This window comes from Glycine max, chromosome 12 (genome assembly GCF_000004515.6).
Source record: "Glycine max cultivar Williams 82 chromosome 12, Glycine_max_v4.0, whole genome shotgun sequence".
NCBI lineage: Eukaryota > Viridiplantae > Streptophyta > Magnoliopsida > Fabales > Fabaceae > Glycine > Glycine max.
The window spans coordinates 8,164,643-8,192,620 of record NC_038248.2 but is presented as its reverse complement, the minus strand read 5'-3'; the positions used below and the strand labels follow the sequence as shown (position 1 = coordinate 8,192,620).

General features: G+C 33.6%; 2 protein-coding genes across 2 annotated transcripts; one reads left to right on the top strand and one right to left on the bottom strand.

The window, feature by feature from the left end:
• The first annotated feature begins 16,413 nt into the window (after positions 1–16,413).
• On the top strand, positions 16,414–18,911 carry LOC100527412 (uncharacterized). The gene is made up of 3 exons (NM_001248775.2): positions 16,414–16,822; positions 17,567–17,590; positions 18,285–18,911. Exons 1-3 carry the CDS (start codon positions 16,624–16,626, stop codon positions 18,629–18,631), a joined length of 570 nt encoding a protein of 189 aa, NP_001235704.1. The 5' UTR covers positions 16,414–16,623; the 3' UTR covers positions 18,632–18,911.
• Positions 18,912–19,825: 914 nt separating this feature from the next.
• On the bottom strand, positions 19,826–25,484 carry LOC100793772 (condensin complex subunit 2). Its single transcript, XM_003540781.5, has 14 exons — positions 25,103–25,484; positions 24,914–25,015; positions 24,190–24,307; positions 23,820–23,887; positions 23,684–23,744; positions 23,380–23,580; positions 22,997–23,283; positions 22,722–22,869; positions 22,379–22,635; positions 22,222–22,252; positions 21,707–21,852; positions 21,429–21,539; positions 20,897–21,160; positions 19,826–20,231 (listed from the first exon to the last, which is right to left on the bottom strand). Exons 1-13 carry the CDS (start codon positions 25,358–25,360, stop codon positions 20,942–20,944), a joined length of 2,007 nt encoding a protein of 668 aa, XP_003540829.1. The 5' UTR covers positions 25,361–25,484; the 3' UTR covers positions 19,826–20,231; positions 20,897–20,941.
• Positions 25,485–27,978: the final 2,494 nt, after the last annotated feature.

Sequence of the window (27,978 nt, the reverse complement as noted above, 5' to 3'; positions counted from 1 at the left end):
TAACAATTTACGACTAACTTTTGTGATGAAAAGCTTTATGAAAATCATATTTTTTCCCCAATTTATGGTTCTTTTTGTAGGTTTGTATATATTTCTAGGTTTAGTTTGATTTTTATGCAGTAGATATGCCCATCAATGTGAGTTAATGAGTTTTCAACTTCAGTTTCAGGTGAAAAGATGAAGAAATAAAAGGTTGTTGTAGTTGGTGTCTCGCTAAGCGAGGCATATGCGCTTAGCGAGCAACATCTGCTAAGCGAGACATCAGCCCGCTTAGCGAGTGAGGAGAATTTGGAAAAGAATCTGCCATGCATGCACACGTTCAGTGTGCCATCAGCTCACCCAGCAAGTAGTTTGTCCTTCTGGCCCTCAGCGAAAAATTACTAACTCGCGCTTAGCGTGAAAATGGCGTTAAGCGAGCCTTCGAGGTCAGAAAGCCCTTTAAAGGCTGAAGTTGGAAAAATCAAGGGGGAGATATCCAAGAGCATAGAGAGCAAAACAGAGGCGCAAAAACAGAGCAAGGAAGCCAAAAACCTCAACTTTCAAGAGGATTTTAGGATTAGGAGTAATTTCTAGGTTCCAAGAGGTGGAGGAGACATCCCAACCACTGTGTAATTTGAATTTTGCTTCCAAAGCCTCCTATTGTAATTGAAAGGTGTTTCCTTGCGATGAAAGGCTAAGTTCTTGGTTGGGAATTTCTACTGAGCCTTGATGTAAATACTCTTTAATATCTATTGAATGTTGTTTTGATGTGTTCATTGCTTCTTTCTGCACTTAATTCCTTCATGCTTTTGGTCTGATCATCCATTTGTGTGTAAAGTTAGGATTTTTAGTATTAGGAAATGTTTTGAATCCTTGGAACTGGATAGAGCAAGGCTAGATAATTGTATTGTCTGGACACGGAGTGCAGGGACTCTAGTTTTTAATATGTTGTGATCTTAATCTTGTTCGGTTAGGCTAAGTTCGAAGAGGGATCTGAGAATGGAGTTTAATTAGAATTAGCCCATTCACACGAGACATCGGTGTTTGGGATAATTGTCCTCAACATAGAACACATAAACAACATTAGATAGAGAAAAACCCTTAATTGTATCAAGTTACTCAGTAGAAGGACCCAACGTTTTAATCATCTATTTATCTTTCGCATTTACTTAGTTAATTTTGTAGTTATCTCTAGAGTTTCAACTATATCCTATTTTTATTTCCATTTCATGATGTTATACAAATGTCTACTCATTAAATGAACATTTTTATGAATGAAACAAACTCCCTGTGGATACGATACTCGGTCTTACCGTTTTATACTACTTGTGTGACTCAGTACACTTGCTGATAAATTTCGTAGTTGTAAACAGGTGAAACATGTACCCCTACCAAACACTTTGGAGGGCCCTCAGTATCGCCCACAACCACAACTCTAGCATTTTGCATTGGAAAGATTGCCTCCTGTCAGGGGAGAAAGGGAGAAATTTGATCATATAGAGGAAAGGTTGAGGGCTATTGAAGGAGGCGGGGATTATGCCTTTCCTGACGTGGCAGAACTGTGCATAATGCCCGATGTCGTTGTCCTCCGAAGTTCAAGGTGCCAAATTTCGATAAGTACAAGGGGACTACTTGCCCCAAGAATTACCTGAAGATGTACAGCAGAAAAATGGGGGCATACGCGAAAGATGAAAAATTGTTGATGTATTTCTTCCAGGAAAGTATTACTGGGGCAGCCGTCACCTGGTATACTAATTTGGAACCTTCCCGAGTCCATTCTTGGAAGGACCTAATGGTTGCCTTCATTAGGTAGTATCAGTATAATTCTGATATGGCTCCGGATAGGATGCAGCCGCAGAACATGTGTAAAAAAGAGTATGAATCTTTCAAAGAATACGCCCAAAGGTGGAGGGATCTGGCAGCTCAAGTAGCACCCCCAATGACGGAGAAGGAGATGATAACAATGATAGTGGACACGATACCAGTGTTCTACTATGAGAAGATGGTGGGTTACACACCTTCAAGCTTTGCCAATTTAGTTTTCGCCAGCGAAAGGATCGAAGTGGGTTTGAGAAGAGGCAAATTTGATTATCCTGCTTTGGTGAATAGGAAGCCTGGGCAAATGGAGAAAATGAGAAGAAGGGACGAACCCATGCTGTCACTGTCGCTCCTACATGGTCAAATTTCCCACCAACTCAACAATATCAATACTCAGCCAATATTAGCCCTTCTCATTACCCACCACCCTATCAACCAAGAACACTCAATCATCCACAAAGGCCACCCCTAAATCATCCAATACCAAACACCACCCTTAACACCAACCAGAGAAGGGATTTTCCAACAAAGAAGCTTGAAGAATTCACCCCAATTCTGGTGTCATATGCTAACTTACTCCTATATCTACTCAATAATGCAATGGTAGCCATAACCCCGGCCAAGGTTCCCTAACCTCCATTTTTCTGAGGATACAACTCGAACGCAACATGTGTTTATCATGGAGAAGTTCTGGGACATTCCATTGAGCATTGTATGACCCTGAAACATAAGGTGCAAAATCTTATTGATGCAGGCTGGCTAAAATTTGAGGAGGATAAATGCTTGTGAATTCTGACATTGGCAAGCACTACTATGCATGGGGCAATTTGAAGGTTGTTGTTAGATGTCTCCAATGACTCATTAGGATTTTCAAGTTGATGCCATTACTGTAAACAATAGTCACAATGCTAATAATATGGATAAATTTGATGTCCTTATCTCATTCTCTCATGATTACATCTTTGCTTATTTAACTTTCACTAGAATGTGAATGTAAGCCATTGGTTTCTTTGCTCAAGTGACTTGCGCTCCTGAGTTGATCTCCAAGTCTGTTCAATCAGATACTACTCGTTCTATACGTTTGGTAGGGGTGCCATAAACGAAAAGTATAAAAGAAGAAAAAGAACGTTTGATTGATTGTTTTTTAAATCAAAATAAGAAGTACAAACATTCATATGACCTCATTTTATCATTCCTAAAAGTTGTCTTTTAGAGAGAAAAGTGAGTTATCAAGAAAAGGAGTCGTTCAACTTAATCTATCAATTGAAAATCCTTTAAATGTTTCTCGTCCTTGAAAATTCATTTTCGAGAATCTACACAGTTTCTTTCATTTTTCCTTGCTACAAGGTCATGACAAAAGACAACAATGGATACCTCAGAGCCCTACACTAGGGCAATGAGAGACACTATACATGAGCCTCAGGCAAACCTAGAGGCAAATTATAAGTTCTCACCCAATAAGTTGAAAACCCAAAAGGGCGGCCTAAGCAAAAATTAGGGTTGATATAAAAAAAACAATCAAGGGCGTGTTATTAAGGTTTTGTCCCAAAATCCAAACTGCGAAAGGATCTAAGTCAAGATTTGAAATGACACATGGCCATGTTTCAACATCTCAAACACTAGTTTATCCTTTGCTACCCCCTCCGAGCCAGAGTATATTTGTTTTCTAAAAAACAAAAAAAAAAACAGCAAAAGCAAAATAGAAACCCTGAGTGGGAACCACCACTAAACTGGCGAGAAGAGCAATGCAAACAACACATGCATGAAGTTGAGCAAAAAAAACAAAATAACATCCGCCAAAGGCGAGTGAAGAAAAAAAAAGACAAAAGATCTCTAGATTTTACAAGGAAGACACAAAAAGTGCAATAAGGATTAATGTATAAGACAAAAGGAGTAGAGTCCAACTCAAAAGTTGAAATGAATAAAGTACAAGCAAGACTCTCAAGTTCCTACTCAATATAGCCCTTAAACACTCTTTGAGCCTCTCTGATCTTTTCTTTCATAGCTCTCTTACCCCTAACCACGTTACAAGCCCAATAAAGCCCATGTGGATCAAGGAATGACTGATTTTGCTTTTAAGTTGGGATTCTGGAATGAAACCCGTACATGCTGATGATTGTTGAATATATATATATATATATATATATATATATATATATATATATAAAGAATCCTCGAGGTTTCGCACTTATACATTTGAGAAGAAAACTCATTCGACCAGGAGCTCGTGGAAAATGCCCAAAGATGATTGTGATAGTAGGGTACATTTGATGTTAGTCGCTCATGCAGACTTCTTAGGATTCCCTTTGAATCCAAGGGTGGCCTTTTGTTGTATAAATTCTTTCGGGATCAGCTCATGTCATCAAGTTTCAGCGGGATCGACAGACCCTTGGCATCACTCTATGACCTTAAATCAGGAAAGTTTCACTTGGTCACATACCAAAGTGTGACAATCCATTGCCATCCTTCAGTGGGGCGCATGATTGATCCCAAAGCATTATGTTTTCTTGCTGTGCAGAATAATCAAAGTTTTTAAAAGGAATGGGACGAACCCTAGGATCAATATTTCAATTGATTGATTAAATGTCAAACAGCTCCACTGCCATCATCCAAAATTGTCAAGTGATTAAATCGAAACATACACTCTAAGGGAGTCCCCAAAGAGATTTGTGAAAGATAGGATGAGGTTGCATGAGCTATCACATCTTTCAAAAAGAGACAGTCAATCTGTGTTTTCCACAAAAAGAAAAAAAATCAAATCAAAATTACAAAAATAGGAAAGAATGTAATGAGCATTACACAATTTTCATGATTCAAAACCATTTGCATTTTACTCCATTTCAAGATGAAGGTTTCATGCATCTGCATCCCAAAAATCATGTTAGGATATAAGTGCATAGATTTCTCTTTATATACCAAATTCTCAAATCTAATGTCCTATCTTTTGAGTTTAGGATGAGAAGCCCTCTCAAAGAGTCAACCTCTTGCTTTCTCATAAGGTTAAGCCCTTCAGTACTAGTACCTATTGGCTTGTTTCATAGGACTCAAAGTCCTCGCCTCACTTTTATCTTTTATAGGACTCAAAGTCCTATGTCTTTATCTTTCATAGGACTCAAATTCCTCTATCTTTATCTTTCATAGTGTAGAAGCAAAGCTTCATGATGAATCAAGAGTGATTCAAAGATGTTTTGATGATAACAAAGATGATAAAAAAATATGATGACAAAAAACTCTAAGGTCAATCAAAGAATGAGTTCAAGATGTTCAAGATAGAATCAAGAACACTTCAATATTCAAGAGGAAAGTTGAATTCAAGAATCAAGAATCAAGATTCAAGAGATCAAGGTTCAAGACTCAAGATTCAAGAATCAAGAAAAGGCTATTCAAGAATCAAGAAAAAGCTTAATCAAGATAAGTATGAAAAGGTTTTTTCAAAAACTGAGTAGCACATGGATTTTTCTCAAAACATGTTTACCAAAGAGTTTTTACTCTCTGGTAATCGATTACTAGATTATTGTAATCGATTACCAGTAGCAAAATGGATTTGAAAAAGTTTTCAAACTGAATTTATAACGTTCCAATTAATTTCAAAAAGTTGTAACCGATTACAATGTTTTGGTAATTGATTACTAGTGCCTTTCAACGTTGAAATTCAAATTCAAATGTGAAGAGTCACATCCTTTCACATAAAAGTCTTGTGTAATCGATTACACTGATTTGGTAATCGATTACCAGTAATTGTTTCTGAATAAATCAAAAGATGTAACTTTTCAAAAGGTTTTTGACTTTTTCAAATTGTTTTTAAGTTTTTCTAAAAGTTATAACTCTTCTAAATGGTCCTCTTGGCCAGACATGAAGAGTCTATAAAAGCAAGGCTTTGATTTGCTTTTCAATATACTTTTCCAATCAATTATATACAATCCTTTACAAGCCTTGAATCTCTTTGAACTTCTTCTTCTTCTTTGTGCCAAAAGCTTTCCAAAGTTTTCTGGTTTTCTGAACCTTGAAAACTTGTGTTATTCATTCTTTTCATCTCTTCTCCCTTTGCCAAAAAGAATTCGCCAAGGACTAACCGCTTGAATTCTTTTTGTGTCTCTCTTCTCCCTTTTCCAAAAGAACAAAGGACTAACCTCCTGAATTCTTTTGTGTCTCCCTTCTTCCTTGTCAAAGAATTCAAAACGACACAGTCTGAGAATTCTTTTGATTCTTCCCTTTCCCTTATACAAAAGTGTTCAAAGGACTAATCGCCTGAGAATTCTTTTGTATCCCCATTCACAAAGTATCAAAGGTTTAACCGCCTAAGATCTTTGTCTTAACACATTGGAGGATACATCCTTTGTGGTACAAGTAGAGGGTACATCTACTTGGGTTTAACTAAGAACAAGAGAGGGTACATCTCTTGTGGATCAGTTCTAGTGGAGGGTACATCCACTAGGTTCAAAGAGAACAAGGGAGGGTACATCCCTTGTGGATCTTTGCTTGTAAAAGGATTTTTACAAGGTTGAAAGAAATCTCAAGGACTGTAGGTCGCTTGGGGATTGGATGTAGGCACGGGTTGTTGTCGAACCAGTATAAAAACTTTTGTGTGTTTGTCTCCTTCTTCCCTACTTTTTTAATTTCCACTGTGCATTTAATTTCCGCTTTTACTTTCTGTTAAGTTTCTCTTCTACTCCTTATTCTCTTAACAACTTAGTAAAAGCCTTAGAAGAGTAATTTTTTAATTAGTAAAGGTTTAGGAATAATTAATTCAACCCCCCCTTCTTAATTATTCTGAGGCCACTTGATCCAACACATAGGACTCAAAGTCCTATGTCTTTATCTTTCATAGGACTCAAAGTCCTTGCTTTTATTTTTCATAGGACTCAAAGTCCTCTGTCTTTATCTTTCATAGGACTCAAAGTCCTCTGTCTTAATCTTTCATAGGACTCAAAGTCCTCTGTCTTTATGCTTTCATAGGACTCAAAGTCCTTTGTCATTTACATTTCAAAGACTATCAAAGTCTTTTGTCTTGCAGAGACAATCAAGGTCATCTGCTCCTTTACCTTTCAAAGACCATAAGAGTCTTTTGTCGTGCGGAGACTATCAATGCCATCCGTCTTTACATTTCCAAGACTATCATAGTCTGTTGTCTTGCAGAGACAATCAACCTTTACTTTTCAAAGACCATCAGAGTCTTTTGTCGTGTGGAGACTATCAATGTCATCTGTCTTTACATTTCCAAGACTATCATAGTCTGTTGTCTTGCAGAAACAATCAAGGTCATATGCTCCTTTACTTTTCAAAGACCATTAGAGTCTTTTGTCTTGCGGAGACTATCAATGTCGTCCACCTTTACTTTTCAAAGAATATCATAGTCTTTTGTCTTGTAGAGACAATCAAGGTCATCTGCTTCTTTACATTCCAAAGACTTCAATGTCTTTTGTCAAGAATATCACAGTCTTCTTTACATTTCAAAGACTTCAATGTCTTTCGTCAAGACTATCACAACCTTCTTTACATTTCAAAGACTTCAATGTCTTTTGTCAAGACTATCACAGTCTTCTTTACATTTCAAAAGACTTCAATGTTTTCAGTCATTTACGCTTTCAAAAGATGACAATGTCTTTATTTACATTTCAAAAGACTTCAATGTCTTTAGTCATTTACGCTTTTAAGACGAAAATGTATTCATTTACATTTCAAAAGACTTCAATGTCTTCAGTCATTTGCGCTTTCAAAAGACGACAATGTCTTCATTTACTTTTCAAAAGACTTCAATGTCTTCAATCATTTACGCTTTCAAGATGAAAATGTCTTCATTTACATTTCAAAAGACTTCAATGTCTTCAGTCATTTACGCTTTCAAAAGACGACAATGTCTTCATTTACTTTTCAAAAAATTTCAATGTCTTCAGTCATTTACGCTTTCAAAAGACGACAATGTCTTCATTTACTTTTCAAAGACTTCAATGTCTTCAGTCATTTACGCTTTCGAAAAACTACAATGTCTTTATTTATATTTCAAAGATTTCAACATCTTTTGTCTTTTATAGGACTCAATGTCCTTGTCTTTGTGCTTCGTAGGACACGACGTCCTCTGTTTCTATGCTTTTAAAAGAAAAAGATATATATATATATATATATATATATATATATATATATATATATATATATATATATATGTATGTATGTATATATGTATGTATGTATATAAAAAAAAGAACTTCAGATATCTTCTACTCTATAGAACTTCAATGTCCTCATGTTTTCTTGGTTTTCGCTAGTTGCCCGGTCAAATGGCAGGATCGCTCGAACAAAATTAGTGTCCTTATCTTTATTTCCCTTTTATTTCCAATAAAAGATAAGTAAAGAGGGGCAACTATCACACCCTAATTTCATCCGGGAACTATTGGTTTGTTGATCTTTTGATCCTTGTTAGTCGGCTTATGGTGTTGAACGCCAGTTACAGTCCAAAACAGATGATCATTCAATGTTTTGATCAAGTTTGTGAAAGATACCAAAGGGGAGGGGCAAATGGGTCATTTCAGGGAGATTTTTAGTCCCTAGCTCGCTCAGGCTAGCCTCTGGCTTGGCTGGGCCACCAAATAACTTCATGGTGAAGTAACCAGCTCGCCTGACGAGCAAGGTTACTTCAAAGTGAAGCAACAGCTCGCCTGGGCGAGCTGCCTTTGTCCCAAATGTCTTGTTTTTCTATAAATAGGTGTGAAGAAGGACTGAGAGGGGGGTTCCAAGGTCCAGCATTGAGAGAAATTGAGAGAAATCAGAGAGAAGAAGAAGAAAGAAGAGAAAAACAAGGCCGAGGCACTACCGAATTGCGACCGTAATCGACTTCTACATCGTTCTTCATTCGTTCTTTGTTCGTCATTCGGTTAGTGTTTGTCTTTAAGGATTTGAACATGATGTATGTACCCTTAGGGGGGTCCTTTTTATTGTTTTATGCATCTTCATCTCCTTCTCTTATCATTGGTAATCGCTATTCTTTTGTAAAGTAAGTTTTAACCGATCATTAGTGTCGCAAGTTATCTTAAAAAAAAGGTTGAAGGTTAATAAGCAAAAACCAAGATAAAACCAACTCATAACTATTTTCTTTTTATCAAATATCACTTGAGATCGTTTCAAGGTCCAACGCCTTAACGATTCTCTTCTCTTTTCAAAAATCAAAAGATCGTTTCAAGGTCCAACGCCTTAAATGACTTTTGTTCGCAATTAAAATCAATCTTTCAAAAAACATAAAATCAATGTAATACACAAACTTTCAGACTTAAAGAACTATGTAGGTTTAAATTCCTCATCGCACCTAAAGATACGTAGGAACAAGGGCAACACCCTTGTCGACCCCAAAAAAATAAAAAATATAAAAAGGGAAAACACATAAAAAATATAAAAAATATAAAAAGGGAAATACATAATTTTGAAGTCACGTTTTTGCATACTCGATTAAAGGTTGTCGTCCCTTGTGATGGATGCGTGGGGTGCTAATACCTTCCCCGTGCGTAAACAACTCCCAAACCCTTATTTTCAAAATCCACAGACCTCTGTCTTTTTGGTTTTTCTAACGTTTTTCTCGAATAAACGTTGGTGGCAACTTCGTGCATTTTCTTCATGAGAAGATGCACCATTTTGTTTCGCCTCACCCTCCCGCCGAATGGTAGTTTACGACAGATGCAAACCCAATTATTAAGCGATTAGAAAAATTAGATGAGATAAGAAATTGTAAGTGTGAAATTTGGGGGTAAAAGGAAAAAAAAAAAGAGATAGCAAGAAAAATAAACAATAATTTAAATGTAGAAAGATGAATTCATAATCTGATTATGTTAGGGCCTAGTATGCCAAAACTACTTGTAATGCAATGTTAATGATTTTCTCTATCTAATGAAATCCTTGTTTCTACCCACATCTACTAAGACATTCTATCTTTGATTTCTCACATGAAGAGCCTAACTTATTTATTCTTTTCTCCCAATTTTTTTTGCAAAGATAAAAATTAATAAATCACATTAAGATTAAAGATGCATGAATTGGGCAAAACAAATATCAATCTATTTCTAGCAATGATTTTATTTAGATACATTTCCCCAGTTCTTTAGAAAATAACTATTTTTCAATGCATTATCCCCTAAACATTATATGGATGATCAAACCATAATAAACAGAGAAGCACAGAGAAGAGCAATAGAAACAAGATTACATTGAATAGATAATGGAACAGAATTACATTACAAGAGTTTGGTATGTCAGGCTCCCAACAATGGGGGTTTAGTCTCTCATAGCCATGATAGGCTTTACACTTCAGGGGCTAATATGGATGGAAGAAGGGTTGGATAACTAGAAGAAAGAAAGGGAGGAATGACTAAAGAAGGAGGGTTTCCCCTATGAAATAGGCTCAGGCTTTGGATTTCTTCCCTAGAGAGCTTTGAGACTCAATGTGTCTTTCCCTTCTGCTTCATACTCTTTTTATAGGTCTAAGGTAGCTTACTTTTCATGTAGACTTCACGTTGAGCATGCACTCCTGGGCTTAGAGGGAATGGTGATTTATCACGCGTTTAGCGCGGTGTTCGCACTAAGCGCGACCTTGGGCTTTCTCATGGGCCTTCTTCACGCTAAGTGTGTGTTGGTCGCTAAGCAAGCATGCGCGCTGAGCTGGCTGTCCAATTCTTCCAACTTTTGTTCAAGTCTTTTTCTTCCAATTTTTGCATCAATTTCCTTCTAAAGCACTTAAAATCTTCTTCTTTTGACTTTTGATAATCAAAAAATTGCAAAGATGTTAATTTCTCCATTATTTCATAAAAAACAATAGTAAAGTGAAGAAATTGCAATCATTATTAGCCAAAATTGACTATCAAATTAACTCGGATTTCACAATTATCAGCGAGGCTCTTCCCAGTGGCACCGCCAAACCCCATGATGTCGTTGAGTTGTGCTACAACGTGGCACGACATGACTCTTCCTTCTGTAGAGAGCATCAATGTTTGGTTGTTCCAATGTTTGTTGGAAATAGAGAAGGGCAATATGGGTTTGGAAAAAAAAGATGTAAACGTTAATTAATGGTGTTATGGGAGGGGAGGCCAAAGTAATGTGAAAAAAAAAAGAAGGGACACATGTGTAATATGATAAACATCAGGGGAGGTATTTGTAATGTACTCTTGCTTTTATTATAAATAATGAGATGTTGACACTTGGATAATTATTATCCATTGATTAAAATCCTTTAGGGTTATATAAGTGTATCCTTCTTTACCTTTTATCATTAATGAAAAATATATGAGTTGTTATTTTTATCTTCTTCCTAATTTTCTTTATAGTTCTTTAATGGTGTTTTCTTATGAGTACAAGTAGAGTAGTTTTAGCACTCTAACAGGATTTGATGAACGTTTTCACCCTATCCTACTTGTAAAGATAGTCCTCTCCAAATAAGGTTAGAGAACAAGTGGATGTTCATTCTACGATAAGCTAGATGCCTAGATGGTATGATCTATCACTAATAGATTGTATAAAAGCTTTTAAAAGTTAAGTATCACTAATGAATCTTCAATTAATAAATAATGAATGAGTAAATTTAGGGAATTAAATAATAATACAAATAATAAATCACGCAATGTTAGTTAATGATAATTAGAATTACACAAATACTATAATTACTCTTAGAAATTATAAATAATGTAGGCCTAACACTGAATGACTCTATAGAATAGATGAGTGGATGAACTCCTCTAAAGGTTAGGGCTTGATCGAGGTAAGACACTATTCATATTTATCTATTTCAACAAAACTACAATTCTTTTGTTGGATTAGTCAGGAGACTCTCCAATGGTCGAAGATGAGTACCTTGTTGAGGGATGGGGCCTATGATGATCGCCCATGTAGTGTGAATCTCCATTGAGTAGAGTTCATTTTTTATGATTGTGTTAATTTGGTGTGCATGGTGATAATGACTAATAAACTTATGATGATGATATTTAATGGTTGAATTATGATGTTGACAATTGATTGTGATTCATGATAGTTGTACTCGAGGTGCTCTTTTATCTTAGTTGAATGTTTTTATTATTTGACCTTTAAATTTTTTAAATATGTTTTATTTATTGAGTTTTAAATTATTTTAAGTATGTTGGTTTTTGTAAAGTTACCTTGCATGTGTTGTGGCACGTGATTGTGATTATGATGAACTCGAACTTTATGTTTGTGGAAGCAAATAGTTAAGAAGTGAACCATTGTTTTGGAAACATCATGGATGGGCATGCATGGATGTAAAGATGTGATTTTTATCTTTTTTTCTTTGATTAGTTTATGTATAATATTGATCAACTTAGATGTTTAGGATATTTTATCTTTTAAGAGTTGTACATATATGTACTTATGGATTGCATTGAGTTGTTCTAATGTTGTATCTTATGATAGATGTTGAAGTGGCATAAGACACATAGTCATATCCAGTTGCTTATATATATCACATGATGTTTTATCTTAAAGTTTTGAGATTAATTTTAGGCTTTCAAAACCCAAAAAGTTCACAAGTACTTTCTGTTGAAGAAGAACCTTTTTTATGAATCAAAATATTTTAATGAAACAAACTTTTAAGAGAAAAAAAAATCTGAATTCTTTAGACTTATGTTACTAATGGTTTGTCTTAAGTGATTTAAAAGATAGGACCTAATCCAAAAGCATGGAGAAGGTGTAAAGAATGGGCCTATAGTGAAGAGTTTCCATGCTTAGGGTATGTCCAACTTCAGGAGCAAATACTAAAAGTAGGAGGGTAGTCATGTTTTCTAGTTCAAAGTGAAGATATCATAATTTGTATATGACTAGAAGTATAATTTTGGAGGTATCTTTAGTCAAAGGATAGATACCAAAAGCTAGACATGACTAAAAGATCGTCATAAGATGCAATTCAAAAGAAAGTTGAGAAGATAGACGTGTCTACATTATTCAGAAGCACTCACCAGAAGCAATAAAGGAAGAAACCATGCAATAATGCACTAAGGCATTACATCTAAAGCAACAAGCTCTCCAAAAGACACAAGTGATTCTAGAGAAGAGAGCTTGTTTTCACCTACAAATCCTAATCAAAGCAAGGCAACCAAAAAATAAAAGAAGTGTTCTTAACAAAGTTGTTGTGATATAAAGAAAGGAGAACACTCAATATCTACAAAAGACTCACTTCTCTAAAGTAGCAAACTCATGACTAAGTTGGAGAAAGGAGAAGTCATGAGCCACTAACGTGACAAACACAAACAATAACAATTTCAAAATTTAAATTGTGTTCAAGCTGTCATCTAACTAAGGAAAAAAGATGATCTACCTATTTTGATAAGGATAACACACAACGAATCTCCTTGTCCCTCAAGCCTCTCAAGAAACCAGCAATAGCCACTTGCAAGCTCTATGAAAGGAGGAATAGTTGTTGAAGCCCATTGCTAGGAAGGAAAATAGGATAGAGATTGTATAGATCAAGAAGTTGTATTATACGTATATATATCATTTTCTTCTAACAATAGTCTTCCTTAGCCTAGGCTTTCAATGACTTTAGATCCAAATCCATTTAGCCATAGAGTGTATGTGTAAACACCTCTTCAGTAGAGCCTTACTAATGAGTGCTTCCTAAAAGTTTTATTAGATATTTGTCCTTAAACAAAACCTTTTAGGATATGGAACATCAGGAGAGCAAGCAGGGGATTACTGCTTCTAGAAGTTGAGAGAATATGACAAAGTGTTGTGTGAGTCAAGTAGCAGTTGCTACTTTGGGTTTAAAGGCTAGAAAGGCTTTTTGAAACAATACTTGGGAAAAGCCTACAAAGACTTAGAGAATATTGAAGTGAAGCCTTGAGAGGCTTTTGGAAAGAATACCCAGGTGAAGCCTGGAAAGGATTTTAAAAAGAATACTTGGGAGGAGTCTATAAAGGCTTGGAGAATACTAGTTGTAAGAGCTTGTGGAGGCTTCAGAAGAAATAATACCATGAGTGGTGCTTGTGTTAGTGGAAATCCTATAAGTGCAGGGATGGAATGTAGCCCAAGGTTGCTTACTTTCTTTTTGTTTTGGACTTTAAAAAGATATGTCTTTTTATATAATTCATAAGAATTTTTTACAAAATGTGTTTCAAGGATGATAAGCAACATCTATTTTTCTTTAGATAAGATAAAACCAAAATCTACATTAATTAGAATCTAAACTTTTTGAAGTAGCTTCTGAAACAATATTTCATGAGTAACTTGGAAGTATTTTATTAGACAATCATTTTCATCCAAAGAAATATAAAAGGATTAGCTCTTCTCGTAACAAAGCTTTTGAAATCAAAGCTAGTAGTCTAAAAAATAACTTCATAAATTGTGTGCTTTCTTGCAAAAAAAGTCACAGTCGGTCAAATGCCCCTTTTTCCCCCCCCCCCCCCCCTATGACCTTCTAATCCACTTCATTTTCTAAATAAATTAATTGAAGAGTTTGAAATAAATTAAAGTAGGCATCAAATTATCATGTAGCAATGACAAATCGTTCAAAATGAATTGCTTATCTTAAAATGTTATGCTCTACAATGTCATATAGATTTAAGAACTTTGCAAAAAAAAAAAGATAAAATACGTCAATACTAAAGTTGTTAAAGCAACATTGGATGGGAAGAGGGAAAAGGTCGCAGGGTTCAATTTTCTCTCTGCTAACAAAACTAACATTCTAACAAACTAAAAATTTTATAAATTTTTTGACTAAAAAAATATTTTCTTTTTACTGGTACGAATTAGTAGAAACAGTTATTTATCTAAATAACTCAATTAATGTACTGTTAAGTCATCTGCTCATAAAAAATATTATTGAGCAACATTGTTTAATTTTAAATAACTCATATAATCACTTGTATGTTGAAGATATTCTAAGCCAACCATAGTTTTAAAGTCAACAGAATGCTTACTAGAGTAGAGTTTTTTCTTTATTGATGTAATTTTTGAACGAGAGTGTCTTTAGGTGTCATTTTTAGGGACTTTTCTTCAACCATGGTATTTTTTCTTAATTTTTTATTTCTTTCAATTTATATTTTTTTAATATTTTTAGTTCTAAGTTAAATTTAACTATTGTTTTAAAATAAATTTTTAATAATTATAAATAACATTATATCACAATTTACCATAATTCTAAAACTGAATTTATATGTTCAAAAGTATTCATTTATTATAAATTTTAATTATAATATATATATATATAGAATTATTATTTATTGTAAATTTAAATTATATAAATAAACATTTCTTTTGTGCCATAGATAAACTATAATGCTAGTAAAAATAAAAAAACAATAAAAAAATATTTGTTTTTTTTAATTCTAAATTTGAAATTTTATTGTGTATTTTTTTTTAAAAAAAAAAGCTTAAATAAGTTATCATACATAGAAAATAGATCGCTTTTAAATTACAACTTAAGATTTTTTTTCAATTAGGTACATGAAAAAAATTTATATTTCAATATATTACTTATTGTTAGTCTCCTTCCGTTAAGTGATGATAGTGTCATGTCATTATGTCTTATCACTAATATTTCATTGTCACAAACATTACCTTTAATAACATACGTGACAATCACATGTTAGTGATTAGGCTTGATGATGTGTCAATTCGTCTATCATATAATCAGTTAACGGAATGAGACTAACGCATGTAGTAAATTGAAACATAATTTTTTTTTAGGTTGTTATTTGAAAAATAAAATGAATTTGTAGGTAATAATCTGAAAATGATCTAATTTTTCATATGTGAAAAACATATTTAAACCATATACAGTTCGTGCTTTATTGTTTATGATCAATGTACGCATGCAACATGCATGTAACATATTATGTCTTTCCTCACTCTTCCTTAGACCCAAAATATGTGTCTCATCATTTAATCTCTTGTTGGATTCTCTTTTAACTTCGTCGGGATATTAAATATACGCATTTTAACCCTTTAATTTCATCTTTAATATTATTATTAATTTAGTTCAGTTGCTTAAACATGATAAATTGATAGACGAGTTATTATAAATTTCAAATAATATTTTTTTATTTCTACCAATAAAAAAATATCTTATTAATTTAATTTATTTCTTATTCTGAATGATGAATTATCTTAAAAAATAAATAGGATAAAATTTCTTAAATCTATATAAAAGTAAATTACATATGTGTTCATCAAATTATTTTAATTAATTTGTAATTTTTTAACAAGTTTACAAATTTATTTGATCATATAAAAGTGTTTGAGAAGCAAATTATTCTTATTGATTTATAAGATTCATTTTTAAACGTAACTTAAATTTATGATTATCATTTTTATTTTTATTTTTAATGAAATAATAAAATTGATTATTTGTCATTTTATCTAAAGTTAAATTATTTATTTTGATAAAAAAAAAATTTATCATTTGTTAACTAAAAAAATTATTTTTGAGATTGGCTTAATATATTTTTTATATATGAAAAATAGGTTATTTTTAAATTTTTCAAGTTCATTGAAAAAAAAATATTAAATAATAATATAAAAATAACGTATTTTCTATGTATAAAAAAGTTAATTAAACCATAAAAAAAGACAATTTATTCTGCAGGACAGTAAGTGTCATCAAAATGAAATCTCTCGATAAACAAAGGGGAAAAAGATATTAAAAATGGAGAAAAGTGGAAGACAGAAGATGAAGCAGTGTAGTGGTAACTCTTGTCAATCTTTCCACTTTGACATTGCCGACGCCTCCAGATAAACAACCTTAACTTTCCCACAACACCACCCATCATTCTTTTTCTCTCTCTAGATTTCATTTAGTTGTTGCTGTCTTCTTCTGTTTGTGTGTGCCAACACAGAGCGAAAAACATGGCTCTGAACCAATCAAAAGCCGTGTTGTTGAGGGTGAGTTTGGTGGTGGTGGCGCTCTTCATAGCAGGGTACATAGTGGGTCCCCCTCTCTACTGGCATTTCGTTGAAGGTTTGGCTGCGGTCAACCACTCTTCTTCTACTTGTGCCCCCTGCATCTGCGATTGCTCTTCACAACCCATTCTTTCTATTCCACAAGGTCTTTCTCTCCTCTCTCTCTCTCTCAGATCTGATTTCGTTAGTTTCTCAATTACTCATCTCATGATCTTGCTCAAAAACTAATATTTTCTTAATTGGGTTGTCCAATCTGGGTTTTGGATGAGTTTTTAAGATCTGGGTTGTGTTGGTATTTTTATTTTATTTTTTTAGTTATGTAAAATGGGAATAGTTCAATTGTGAAAGTTGAATCATGACTCCTTCCACTGATATAAGCAATTTGATCCCTTTAACCTTCTGATTCATGTGCTCTGGCATTAGTGATTTGATGAGAAGACACTGTTAATAGAACGTGTCAATCGATGTTGCAGATTGGTTTGCTTCTTTGACATTATTATACCTAGGGTTTTGGGTTTTTCCCACAAGATCTTATGAATAAAGTAACTGCCCATCGTCCATCTAACTAAAAGCAGTTAAAAGTTGCAGCCATATTGATTTGCACATTCACTGTCAAACTTATCAGGCTTAGTCATCCCCACATAACCTATTTTTATGTATAAGCAAATATGAAACTAAGTACTATAACCTCGGATGCTGTTATTTCCTTTGGTTATCACTAATAAATTTGAAAATTCCATAATCACATAAATTATAGTTTCAAAATTTTGTGCTATTTCCAATTGAATGACTTTGTGGTTTTATCGTAATGTACTGGTTGTCCCTTCTCTTCATCTAACTGCAAATTGAGCATGTACTTATTTCAGTTTCTTTCTGTGTGTTTCTGCAGGACTGAGCAACACTTCCTTCGGAGGTTGGTTTGTCTCCTTGATGAACTACTGTGAATTATATAAATAGCCCATTTTGTACTTTTTTTTTTTTTTTGGTCAGCACCCATTTTGTACTTGTTATACTTTTTTCTATGTACACATACTTTTATGGTGGATTGGTGGTAGGATTGTAGGTATTAAAGTAACATTGTTCTCACGTTAAGCAGTAAGATAGCTACATATTTATCCTTATATGAGATCATCATTTAGGATCCTAAATCTCATGCATCTTTTGTATGTTTTCCTTTTTTATTGTAAAAAACAAAAACAGATATTACAGGCCTATTTTCATCTTTAAAAAATCCATTTATCATGGACTATGTCTACTATAACATTTTGTTTTATGTCAACCCAGTATTCGTGTCAATGTGCTAAATAATATTTTGGTGCTTTTGTTGCTCAATATTGCTTTAAGCAACTTAGTATCTATTGTGTTTAAATTAAGGTATCAAACTAATAAGAATTCATATATCCTTTTTGTGCTGTACTAAACTTGCTCGGATTACATGTTGCTTCATGGTTCTGGTGTGTTGATGCCCACTTTAAATACGCTCAATGACACATTTTATTTTCCCCGCAGCCGCATTGTCATAAAACATTGTTTTTATTGATGCATTGTTTGGATTCAACTAAATTTACCAACTACTTTTTCTTTTCTTGATTTGAACTGTTATTCAGATTGTGCAAAGCCTGATCCAGAAGTGAGTGGAGACACTGAAAAGAATTTTGCTGAGCTATTGGCAGAAGAACTCAAGCTACGGGAGAACCAAGCCGTGGAAAATCAGCAACATGCTGACATGGCATTGCTTGAGGCAAAGAAGATTGCATCTCAGTATCAGAAGGAAGCAGACAAGTGCAATTCAGGGATGGAAACGTGCGAGGAGGCTAGGGAGAAGGCTGAGTTGACATTAGTCACGCAGAAGAAGCTAACTGCATTATGGGAACTTAGAGCGCGCAAGAAAGGGTGGAAGGAAGGGCTTGCCAATTCTCATGCACACTCTCAAGGGAAAGTACAGAGTTCTTAGATACATTACACGGTCTCCATGGAGGTGAGTGGTTGCATAATACTACAATAGTTTTCAAATGCTGGTGATAGCAAAAGCAAGTCATCGAGGCTCATATGTGTTCACGAAAGGTCAAGTGTAAAATACAAATGTTGTTGTATTTTCTATCATTCTTTTTTGGGTATTTATTCCATGTGTAACACCGTTTAAAGCTAGAAATCGTCAAATGTTGGGTAAAACTTGCATAAAGAATATTGAGACTATCTTTTTGTATTATTTTTTTGCTTCTGATTTGAACCAAGGCTCAGACTGTTGCTTCTTCGTTGTGTTTAATCAATTTTAGGTTTGATTGACAAGGATAATAGAAGAATCTCCTGGGTCCATCAACTAAATTAATTTTGCCCAATCAATTTAAAGTATTTATTCAGTTCTTGGAGCTTAGTTAATTTACAATAAAAAAATCCATGAACAATTTTTTTGGGTTTTATCCATCAACCATTTCTATTACCGATCAATCAGAATATGTCGTACTGTTTAAGCACTTTTACCCATTTGACCCTTGCAACAATGTTCTAACTTGTATTCAAGTGTAGAATGATATCCAAAATGACTGCCCATGAATAAATTTCGTGGTTAAACCAAGTGTAGTATGTGATACAGGGTAAGGTTAGTTTAAAAGGAAATGATATAAATAGTAAGTGTTTTCTAATTCTATTATATTTTTAAGTCTTTTCTAATTTCCAAAAATAAATATTACCCTTATATGTACAATTCAAAATGAGGAAAAATAATAAAAATAGCAGGTTATAAAATAGCAATAGTAAAACAATCGCAGTATCATTAAAAACTGTCTTGAAATAGTTATTGTTCATTGAAAATTTATATGTAATTCAAGTCCATAACCAGGTCTAATGACACCAAATGCAATATGTAAAATTGGCACCGAATTACGTAGGTAATCAATTACCAACTCAATGAATGATTGAGAACAACTAAAAACGTTTATACCGCTTATTTAACTTTCAAAAACAAGTTATAACTTCATAAAAAAAAGTTATAACTCAAATTATTTTTAGTTTATTTTCATAAGATTTTTTTAATAGCTTATCGAAAGTGCTTTTTACTTTATTTCAAGAAATAATAAAGTCATACACGAAAAGATTAGGAACATAATTTAGTTAGTTATCTAAATACATCCTAATTCAGGCAGATAAATAAAACTTACTACTACTACTACTATTATTATTATTATTATTTACAAATAAATTTGATTATTTCAGTTTGACAATTAATAGAAAATGGAGGGATAGGTAAGTGCGATTCAATAATCAGTCGCTCATCCATCAGTCTATGCCTTTGTTTATACCAACACTAGCCATTCTCGTACTACATGTGTTGAATACTTTCATGTAACGGGCTGCAGTGGAGAATGAAATTGAGCACTACATGTGTTGCATACTTTCATGTACAGAATAATAACAAGGAGCCATTATAGGTCTGAAATTTCCTTAACGAGTGTTAAACCACCATAAGCAAACTGATATTTGCAACCTCCAACCACAAACTTGTTGCTCACTTCAATGCTTTCTTGGACGTGTTTCACTAGTAAAACAGTCCCCATCTGAAAATGACAACATAAATATGCATCTCACGTGTCTGAACTCTGAATGAATGAATCAAGCCAAAATTGATTGTTGAGTTATACGTGTAGTGCATGTTTGAAAGAGCATATAAATTTTGAAACACAAATTCCTCAAAAATACTTCAACTCAAAATTAATTATGAATTTAAAATAAATTTTAAAATTTTTTATAATGTGAAACCAAATATATGCACTAAAATCAATTCTGAACTCAGAATCAATTCCCTAATGTGAAATCAAACACACAAAAAAAGACATATTGAAGTCCAACCTTAGGAATAATGTTGATTTCAAGTTTTTTTATCAAGGTTTTACAGCCAAATCTATTATCTAAATCCTTTAATAATAATTAACTACCCTAATAATGATTGAGAAAGTTCAATTAGCAGATGCTTATGAACAAAAATAAGAAGGCGAAAAATCTCGGAAGCGTGTTTAGATTACCTGAGTCAGCAAAGTTTTTAGTCAACAGGTTTTTGGGGAAATTTCCAAAGGTGAAAAAAAAAACATTTCTCAAAAAACGTGCTTATCTTATCTTGAAAGGGGAAAAAACATCGGAACAAGCAAGGGGAACCAATGAAATGAACATCCATCAATCCAATTTTGACAAGAACAGTACCTAAAGCAATCGTAAGTGCACATACCGTTTCTTGATTCCTGAGCTGAAGAATAATTGAGTGAAGAGGAATCTAAACTGTTCCCCTCATAGAATCAGCAACTTGTGGAAACCGTATGGCAAGATCATCCAAATTAGGGGAGTTTTGAATGCTCAATCCTTTCTCGTTTGCCAAATGCAATAGACATATGAAGCACAGATGAGGAGAGATGTCACTAATTGTTGCAGCAGCATTGCATTCGCTAGGAAAGTTGGCTAATATATTCCTGAAAGATAAGGTATCTTTTTGACCCTTTAGAATAAAGAGAGGGTCAAAAAACAAATCAATATAAGAATTAGTACTTACAATTCAACCACAAATAGAAAAATAACTTAAATTGCTTATTTAGAGATATGATGGTAAGGAAAAAATGTACAGTGTTAGCAATGAAACAGGATCCGAAAGAAAATTGAAATAACTCGTGAGGGGAAAGATTAATTTAAAAAGTTTAAAACTAGACAACACATATTTTGTGCTCGGCACTCCTAGAGTCCTAGGAAATGGAGAAATCTTAACATACCTCTAAAGGAAGTTTAACAGATTCTTGAACATGGTCCCAAAGAGTAATTTTTAGTGCATGAACATCGACTTGTTTGGAAGTCTTGTCATACTGGACTTCAATTTTACTGACCTGTGTCATTTGAAATTTGAAAATATGATATACGTGAGTTCTAACTGCCATATTTTCGACTGAATTAATGATAAGGATTATCTGTAACCGTTATTCTTTCATCACTTTATCTAAAACAATATATCAAGAGCAAGTGTGTAAATTATTCACTAAAAGTCAAAACCCACCTGACGAGGCTGAGTAACAAGAGTGTCGGTGTCCTCCATGTCACCATGAAGATCACCTCCGTAGTCACCAGCGTCATCCCCACAAACACTTCCATTATCCCACGAAGGGAATGATTCATATTCATCGGATTGTTCTCTAGATCCATCTGCAAAAAACACAGGAACTTGAGAGCTGAAACACAATCTAGTGACAGCTGAAAACGTGCTAAAATGTTCTCTAAATTTTTTTTATATTTATGTATATAAAGCGAGAGATGAGATCACATTACACCAAAGTGTGAAGTTGGTGTAATTTAATAGGATCAATTACACCTCGTCAAACTTGGGAAAACGACACTTTTTTAAGTTTTAACTAATTTTGATAGAAGTTATATTTTTAGCAATTCAACTATTGTGTTGATAGTCTTATGAAATAGAATAAATTTACAAATTTTCATAGAATTTAAAAATCAATTCATACTTCACACACACACACACATATATTGAAATCACAAATTTACAACTGCAAATTTTACCTGAGAACCTGTTTGCCTTCCTCCCGAGACACTAAAGAAAGAATAGAAATCATCAGATATATAAAATAAACACCGCTACATGTCTTCACATATCTAAAAGAAACTTGACAAGAAATCACCAGTGAGAACACTTTGAAACTCATCTAAAAGAAACTACCTTTACATTAGACAGAAGAAATAACTTGACAAGATCTTCTGGCTGATAGTGACAATCCTCAGGAAGTTTTGTATTGCAAGGTAATCTGCTTTCAGGAAGCAGTAACAATTTGGGATTCTTGGGAGGAGAAAATGTATCTAGCATTTTTTTCTCAAGAGAATTTGTGAAATTTAAATCAACTTCAGTTTGTCTCTTACTCTTTGGCTGTCTACTTTTTAGGGTCGACCCATCTTCAGAAGTAGGATGAACCTCTGAGACTACAATAAAGATTCTAAAATAATTACCTTACTGAATTCTAAAAATATATAAGTATTAAAATCTTTATCTGGCATCCAAACCCCACCTTTGGATTTTCGATACTTCCAATGATCAGGCCCTGCCCATGCATTTTGTTTTGAACTAAAACCCAGACTCAAAAATAAATACCCGTCAACATTTTCAAATCTGCCATCCATATCAATTTCTGGGGAAGGAAATGGCTCATCATTGTCCTACAAGTACAAGATTTGGAATGTTTTTAAAACAAGTGCATCATTCACATATTAAAATATTTAAAGAAAAAATTTAAAAGCTCATTCAAGACAGTCATATGTTTCTATGTTTGAAAAACAGAAAAACCTGAGGGTAACTGGGAAAACTTGGATCTGCATCATTATAACCTGGATCGGCAACAACTGTTTGGTCATCACGATCATCACTCCAGGCCATGCAGTTCTCATATTCTTCTCTGTAAAAACCATTTTCATTATTATCAGCATTGTCAAGATCTTCAGCTGAATTCTGGCCTTGAAGTTGAATATCAGCGGGTCTTCTGTTACTTTCATCAAATTGGTTTACTATAGTCCTGAGACTTGGAGAAATTTCATCCTTTACACGCATGTCCAACACCATTTGATCAATACAATCTACAGACGAAAGTAAGTCATCATTGTCCACATTGAATGTGTTCTTTTGCAGATGTAACAACAGTTTCACGCCATAGTATTCAAAAAGTAACAAACCTTTGGCAAAGGAAAGATCAATAGTATCTGAAATATCAGATTGATTTTGGCTTGCCATACACTTAGCAGGAACTTCTTGTGAATCAAAGAGCACCCTACAGTCACCATATACACCGAGATTATTCATTAAAAGACCCTTGGCTCCACCTTCATCGAATTTTGCTGTTGTTTGGCGATAGAGAGGATCCACGACAAATGCAGCTTTAACAAAAAAAAAAAACAATAGTATAACCCATTTTCAGCACAACCTCAACACAACGCCTCAGCAAACAAGTAACAGAAATAAAATAGGATTTGAGATCACCATCGAACTTCTTTACATTAAGTGCCTCAAAAGATGATTCCAATGTTGACAAAGGTGACAACTGCATGCAAAAACAACTCTTAAAACTAAGCAAAATGTTTAACCAGTCAAGTCCAGAGATCCAAAGACCACAGACCTTTTTGCTCGTTTCTTTCCTGCTTTCTACTTGTCCACTTTCAATATTAACACCATTCAGGGTAGTATCTGACATCATGGCTTAGCATTAGAACTAATTGAGAACGAAAGATTACAAAACCAAAAATAATGTATTGCACTCTGAATTCAAAGTCATTCAAACATTCATTAATCATTAGTTACCAAACATTATTCAGAATTAGAGCACTAGTTATATGATAAGGAAGCAAAACAATCCCACATAACCTCCGCCCACAAAGCAATCACCAAGGGAGCTCACTACAAATGCATTTTTTCATTTTTCAATAAACGAAAATGATAAGAGGGCAAAAGCTGCACTATGCTTGATAAAAGGGTATATAAATTGAAACCTTCCTCAGCTTCTTGGCCTGCTCTATTCATCCCACCAAGAACTTTATATGCCTCAGAATGCACTGAATCCACCCTTAATGAATAAATTTTGACTCCAGCCTCAAGAGTGCAGCTTGCCTGCCCAAACAAAATTTCAATTTCAATGAACATCTACATTCTACACAAACATAACTTCACTTCTTGTGCCATTGCTGTGAGAATGGTTACAATGGTAACAAATTCACTCTTGTTGATTAAAAAAATAATCACTATAGGAAGTTAATTTATGCAATCTATAAACAATGGAACCACCCTTCAGCATACCAATTTAAATTTAAATATATGTGCATTGCATATGGATTTGTTAGTATCGCAGGTGACATAACACTATCCAATAAAACCTTAAATAACAAAAATCTCATAATTTATCAAACTGCAAAGTAATCACAGGCTAAACTATTTATTTGATCCCTACACCTGTCCTCATTTTAAGTTTTAGTTCCTGTGAGAGAAAATTATAAGCTTTAGTCCCCTAGGCAATTGTTGTAGTGGTTTATCACCACCAGAATGTTGTTGTAGCAGTTTTATGCAACCAGAAAATTTTCTCTGCTGTCATTGTTAGAGACTAAAGCTTAACTTTCAAGCATGTGTAAGAACTAAAATTTACAATTTTCTCGAAACTAAACTATAAAATGGAAACAACCAAGGGGGAAGATGAATAATTTAACATCAATTATAACATACCTTTTGAAAATTAGTCTCCGCATCATTTTCTTCTTCCGCCTTGATGATATCTGTGAGGTGGTCAATCAGGTTCAACTCCCACGTATTTTTCTGATTAATTTTCTGCAAGCACACAAAATAAAAAAAATAAAAAAATTATTTCTTCTTTTTGTTTTTTTTTTGTGGGGGGGGGGGGGGGGGGGTGTTTACGTTTTCGCTGGCGAGTTTGATGCAGTTTTGGAACAAGTCGATGATCTGCTGTTTGTTGAGGCAGGGATCGGAGTTGGGCTGAAGGGGCTGATTGAGGGCGAGGCTCTTGCGGCGGATGGCGGTGGCGCGTGCGTCGCGTGCCTGGGCGCGTTCGAGCTTGTCGTCGTTGGAGCCCAGGATGAAGGGGCTGGTCGGGGACAGGATGCGGAGCCTCTGCTTCTGATCCATCGTGGGGTTGGGGCTTAGGGTTTCCGCCATGGAGGGATTTGCTTTGCGGAACGGTGATAGGGTTTTTTTGGTTCGGTTCGGAAGTGAGAACGTCGGAATCAGAGAGATTTGGGAGAAACGGAATTGAGGTGGTTTCCCTCCATTTCTGTGATTTGAATTGGTAGTTCGCTGAGAATTTAGAAACACATTTTACTTTTCAAAAGAAGGGCACGTGTCTCAAGTGGGAATCGTGATGGCTTTTTTTTTTCTGTTTCAAAATAAAAATGGATAATAGATCGTTGATTCAATTGAGATTGAAATCTCAAATTGATCTTTTTAAGTAAACATTTGGGTGAATACCCAAAAAATAAAGAATTTAATTAGTATTTGAATTTTAATTTATGTAATGTAAATTGTAATCTATAGAATAAAAAAAATTATGATAAAAAATATTTGAATACATATAATTTTTTTAATACTAAGGTCAAACTTAATAAGCAAGGGTTTGGGTAGTTTATAAAAAAAATAAGTTCTAAATCTTTGTACACTAAAAAATATTTGGTTTTATATGATTAATAATTTTAAATCTATAAATTATATTATAATTAAAAATTAATAAATAAATAAATTAATATTATATTAATTTTTAACATCAATTAAGTTTCACAATTTTAATGTATGTAAATCAGATTGAACAAGTTTTGGTTTTCGAATTAGCCACTTTGAATGCAAGGAAATATATCCTAATAAGTAATTATTGTTGTGCATGATTACTTTTGGCATCAATTTTACTTACTAATTTATTTGTTTTTTCTTTAATTTTTGTTTAGTTTCGTCTGAAATAGTTAGAATTTAATGCTTTCATGGAACTTTAGTATGGTAAATAAAACATTAAGCATTTTATTAGTTTTTCTTTTATTTTTATTAGAGTTTTGGAACACCAAGAAGAAGAAGGGAAGTTGTCGCTAAAAGAAAGCTCGCCCAACAAGGAAGCTCGGGTAGAAAAGACCATGTGTCAACTCAAGAGCGAAGAAAGAGGACTAGATCATATGAGGAACTTGTCCTGCAAGCAAATCCCTCGGGAAGGAATAAAAAATCATTCAATACGAGAATTCAAAAGAGCTCATCCAACAAATAGTGTCTAAAGTGAAGTGACAAAACAAGGGCCTTGAGCCAAATATAAAAGGACATTCTCATTGGAATCAAAAAGGAATCAACCTAGATTTTAGGGAAAAATCATTGAGTTTTTGAGTTTTTCATCATTTTTCCTTCATTTTTCTTCGTCTCTTCTCTTGTAATCATCCCCCCTCCATGCCTCACATGTCAATGACTATGAGAGGCTAGTTTTCTTCTCATAATTGGGGATTGGTGTACTAGCAACTCTCATGTAATTATCTTAACTACCTATTTAATGAATGTTTTATGTTATTTCCATTTCTCTATTTTTAATGCTAGTTTGTGGATTGATCAATCATACACTTATATTTTAGTTTTTTTTTCATTAAATCTTTTTTCTTACCATTGGATTGTAGCTTAGATTTGTGCCAAGGTTTTGGACAAAAAAGAAATAATATCTTTATCTAAATACCATTTGTTACCCATTTTTTGGGAAATTCTCTTTCGGATAATTGAATGCCATTATACGTGCATTTAATATACATTTCTCTCTTCCAATCCCTATAATCTTCCAACTAGTTGGGAATTTGAAAAAAATAGTATCTCGGCAAAATTTTTAATTATTATCAATAAAGGTAATAGAATATATTTCTAACAATGGATCATTTCAAAAAAGGGTGCATCCCCCCTTTTTTGGATAAAATTGAAAACCATTATTATTTTCTTTTGATAGTTTCAAATCAATGAAAATCTTTTTTTCTTTGTCATTGGAAAATGTTTTGAAAACTAAGTTTTGAGAATGGTAACTAATGGGTGTCTCTTCTAGGAATAGAGTGATATTTGTTAGTCTCTTAATGACTATTGCTCATATCAAATCATTTAATTGCACTTGCTAAGAAATTAGGAGTGAGGTTAAGTTATAAAGCTTCTAGCAATTGAGGAATCAACGTTAGAAGATTATAGTGAGTCGAGATGACATAGGAACTTCATTCAATAGGGAGAAACATTCATTATTAGTGAGATATTGGTTTAGTATCACCATTATCCCTAACTATGTCTTTTAATTATTGTTTACACCCTTCGCATTCCAAGTGTTCGATCTTTCGTTCATGTGAAGATTGTTATGTTTTTATCTTGCTTGCAGATCATAGCCTTTAAATTTTTGCACCTTTACATTAAAATTAAATCAACTTATCCTTTTCAATTGCTTAAAAATTTGGTTTTACACAAATTGTCTTACATAAACAAAGTTCTTATAGACACGATACTTAGTCTTACCATTTTTACTACTTGTTCGATTTAATTCGTTTGTTAATCGATTAACAATGAGAAGAAACATGAATCTCTTAGGTAAAAGTTGAACTTAAATAAGGAAAAAAAATTAATTATACATTCCTTCAATTGAAATAAATGGAAAAAAAGTTTTCCTTATATAATAATATCTAAGACCGAATAATTCTTTTAATACCGAATTTCTTAATCACTCGAGTAATTAAGTCACAATAGGTTCATTATCTTTGATGAAAGTTATATCAACCTTTTTTCTTACTCTA

What these genes read in the sequence shown, in the direction of transcription:
- LOC100793772 (XM_003540781.5), bottom strand. Translation starts at nt 25,360, where the DNA reads ATGGCGGAAACCCTAAGCCCCAACCCCACGATGGATCAGAAGCAGAGG. An exon ending in AGGCCAAGAAGCTGAGGAAG is followed by an intron (nt 23,888 to 24,189) that starts GTTTCAATTTAT and finishes CCATGATGTCAG; the next exon opens with ATACTACCCTGAATGGTGTT. An exon ending in TGATCTTTCCTTTGCCAAAG is followed by an intron (nt 23,284 to 23,379) that starts GTTTGTTACTTT and finishes TTTCGTCTGTAG; the next exon opens with ATTGTATTGATCAAATGGTG.
- LOC100527412 (NM_001248775.2), top strand. Translation starts at nt 16,624, where the DNA reads ATGGCTCTGAACCAATCAAAAGCCGTGTTGTTGAGGGTGAGTTTGGTG. An exon ending in CATTCTTTCTATTCCACAAG is followed by an intron (nt 16,823 to 17,566) that starts GTCTTTCTCTCC and finishes GTGTTTCTGCAG; the next exon opens with GACTGAGCAACACTTCCTTC. An exon ending in GAGCAACACTTCCTTCGGAG is followed by an intron (nt 17,591 to 18,284) that starts GTTGGTTTGTCT and finishes ACTGTTATTCAG; the next exon opens with ATTGTGCAAAGCCTGATCCA.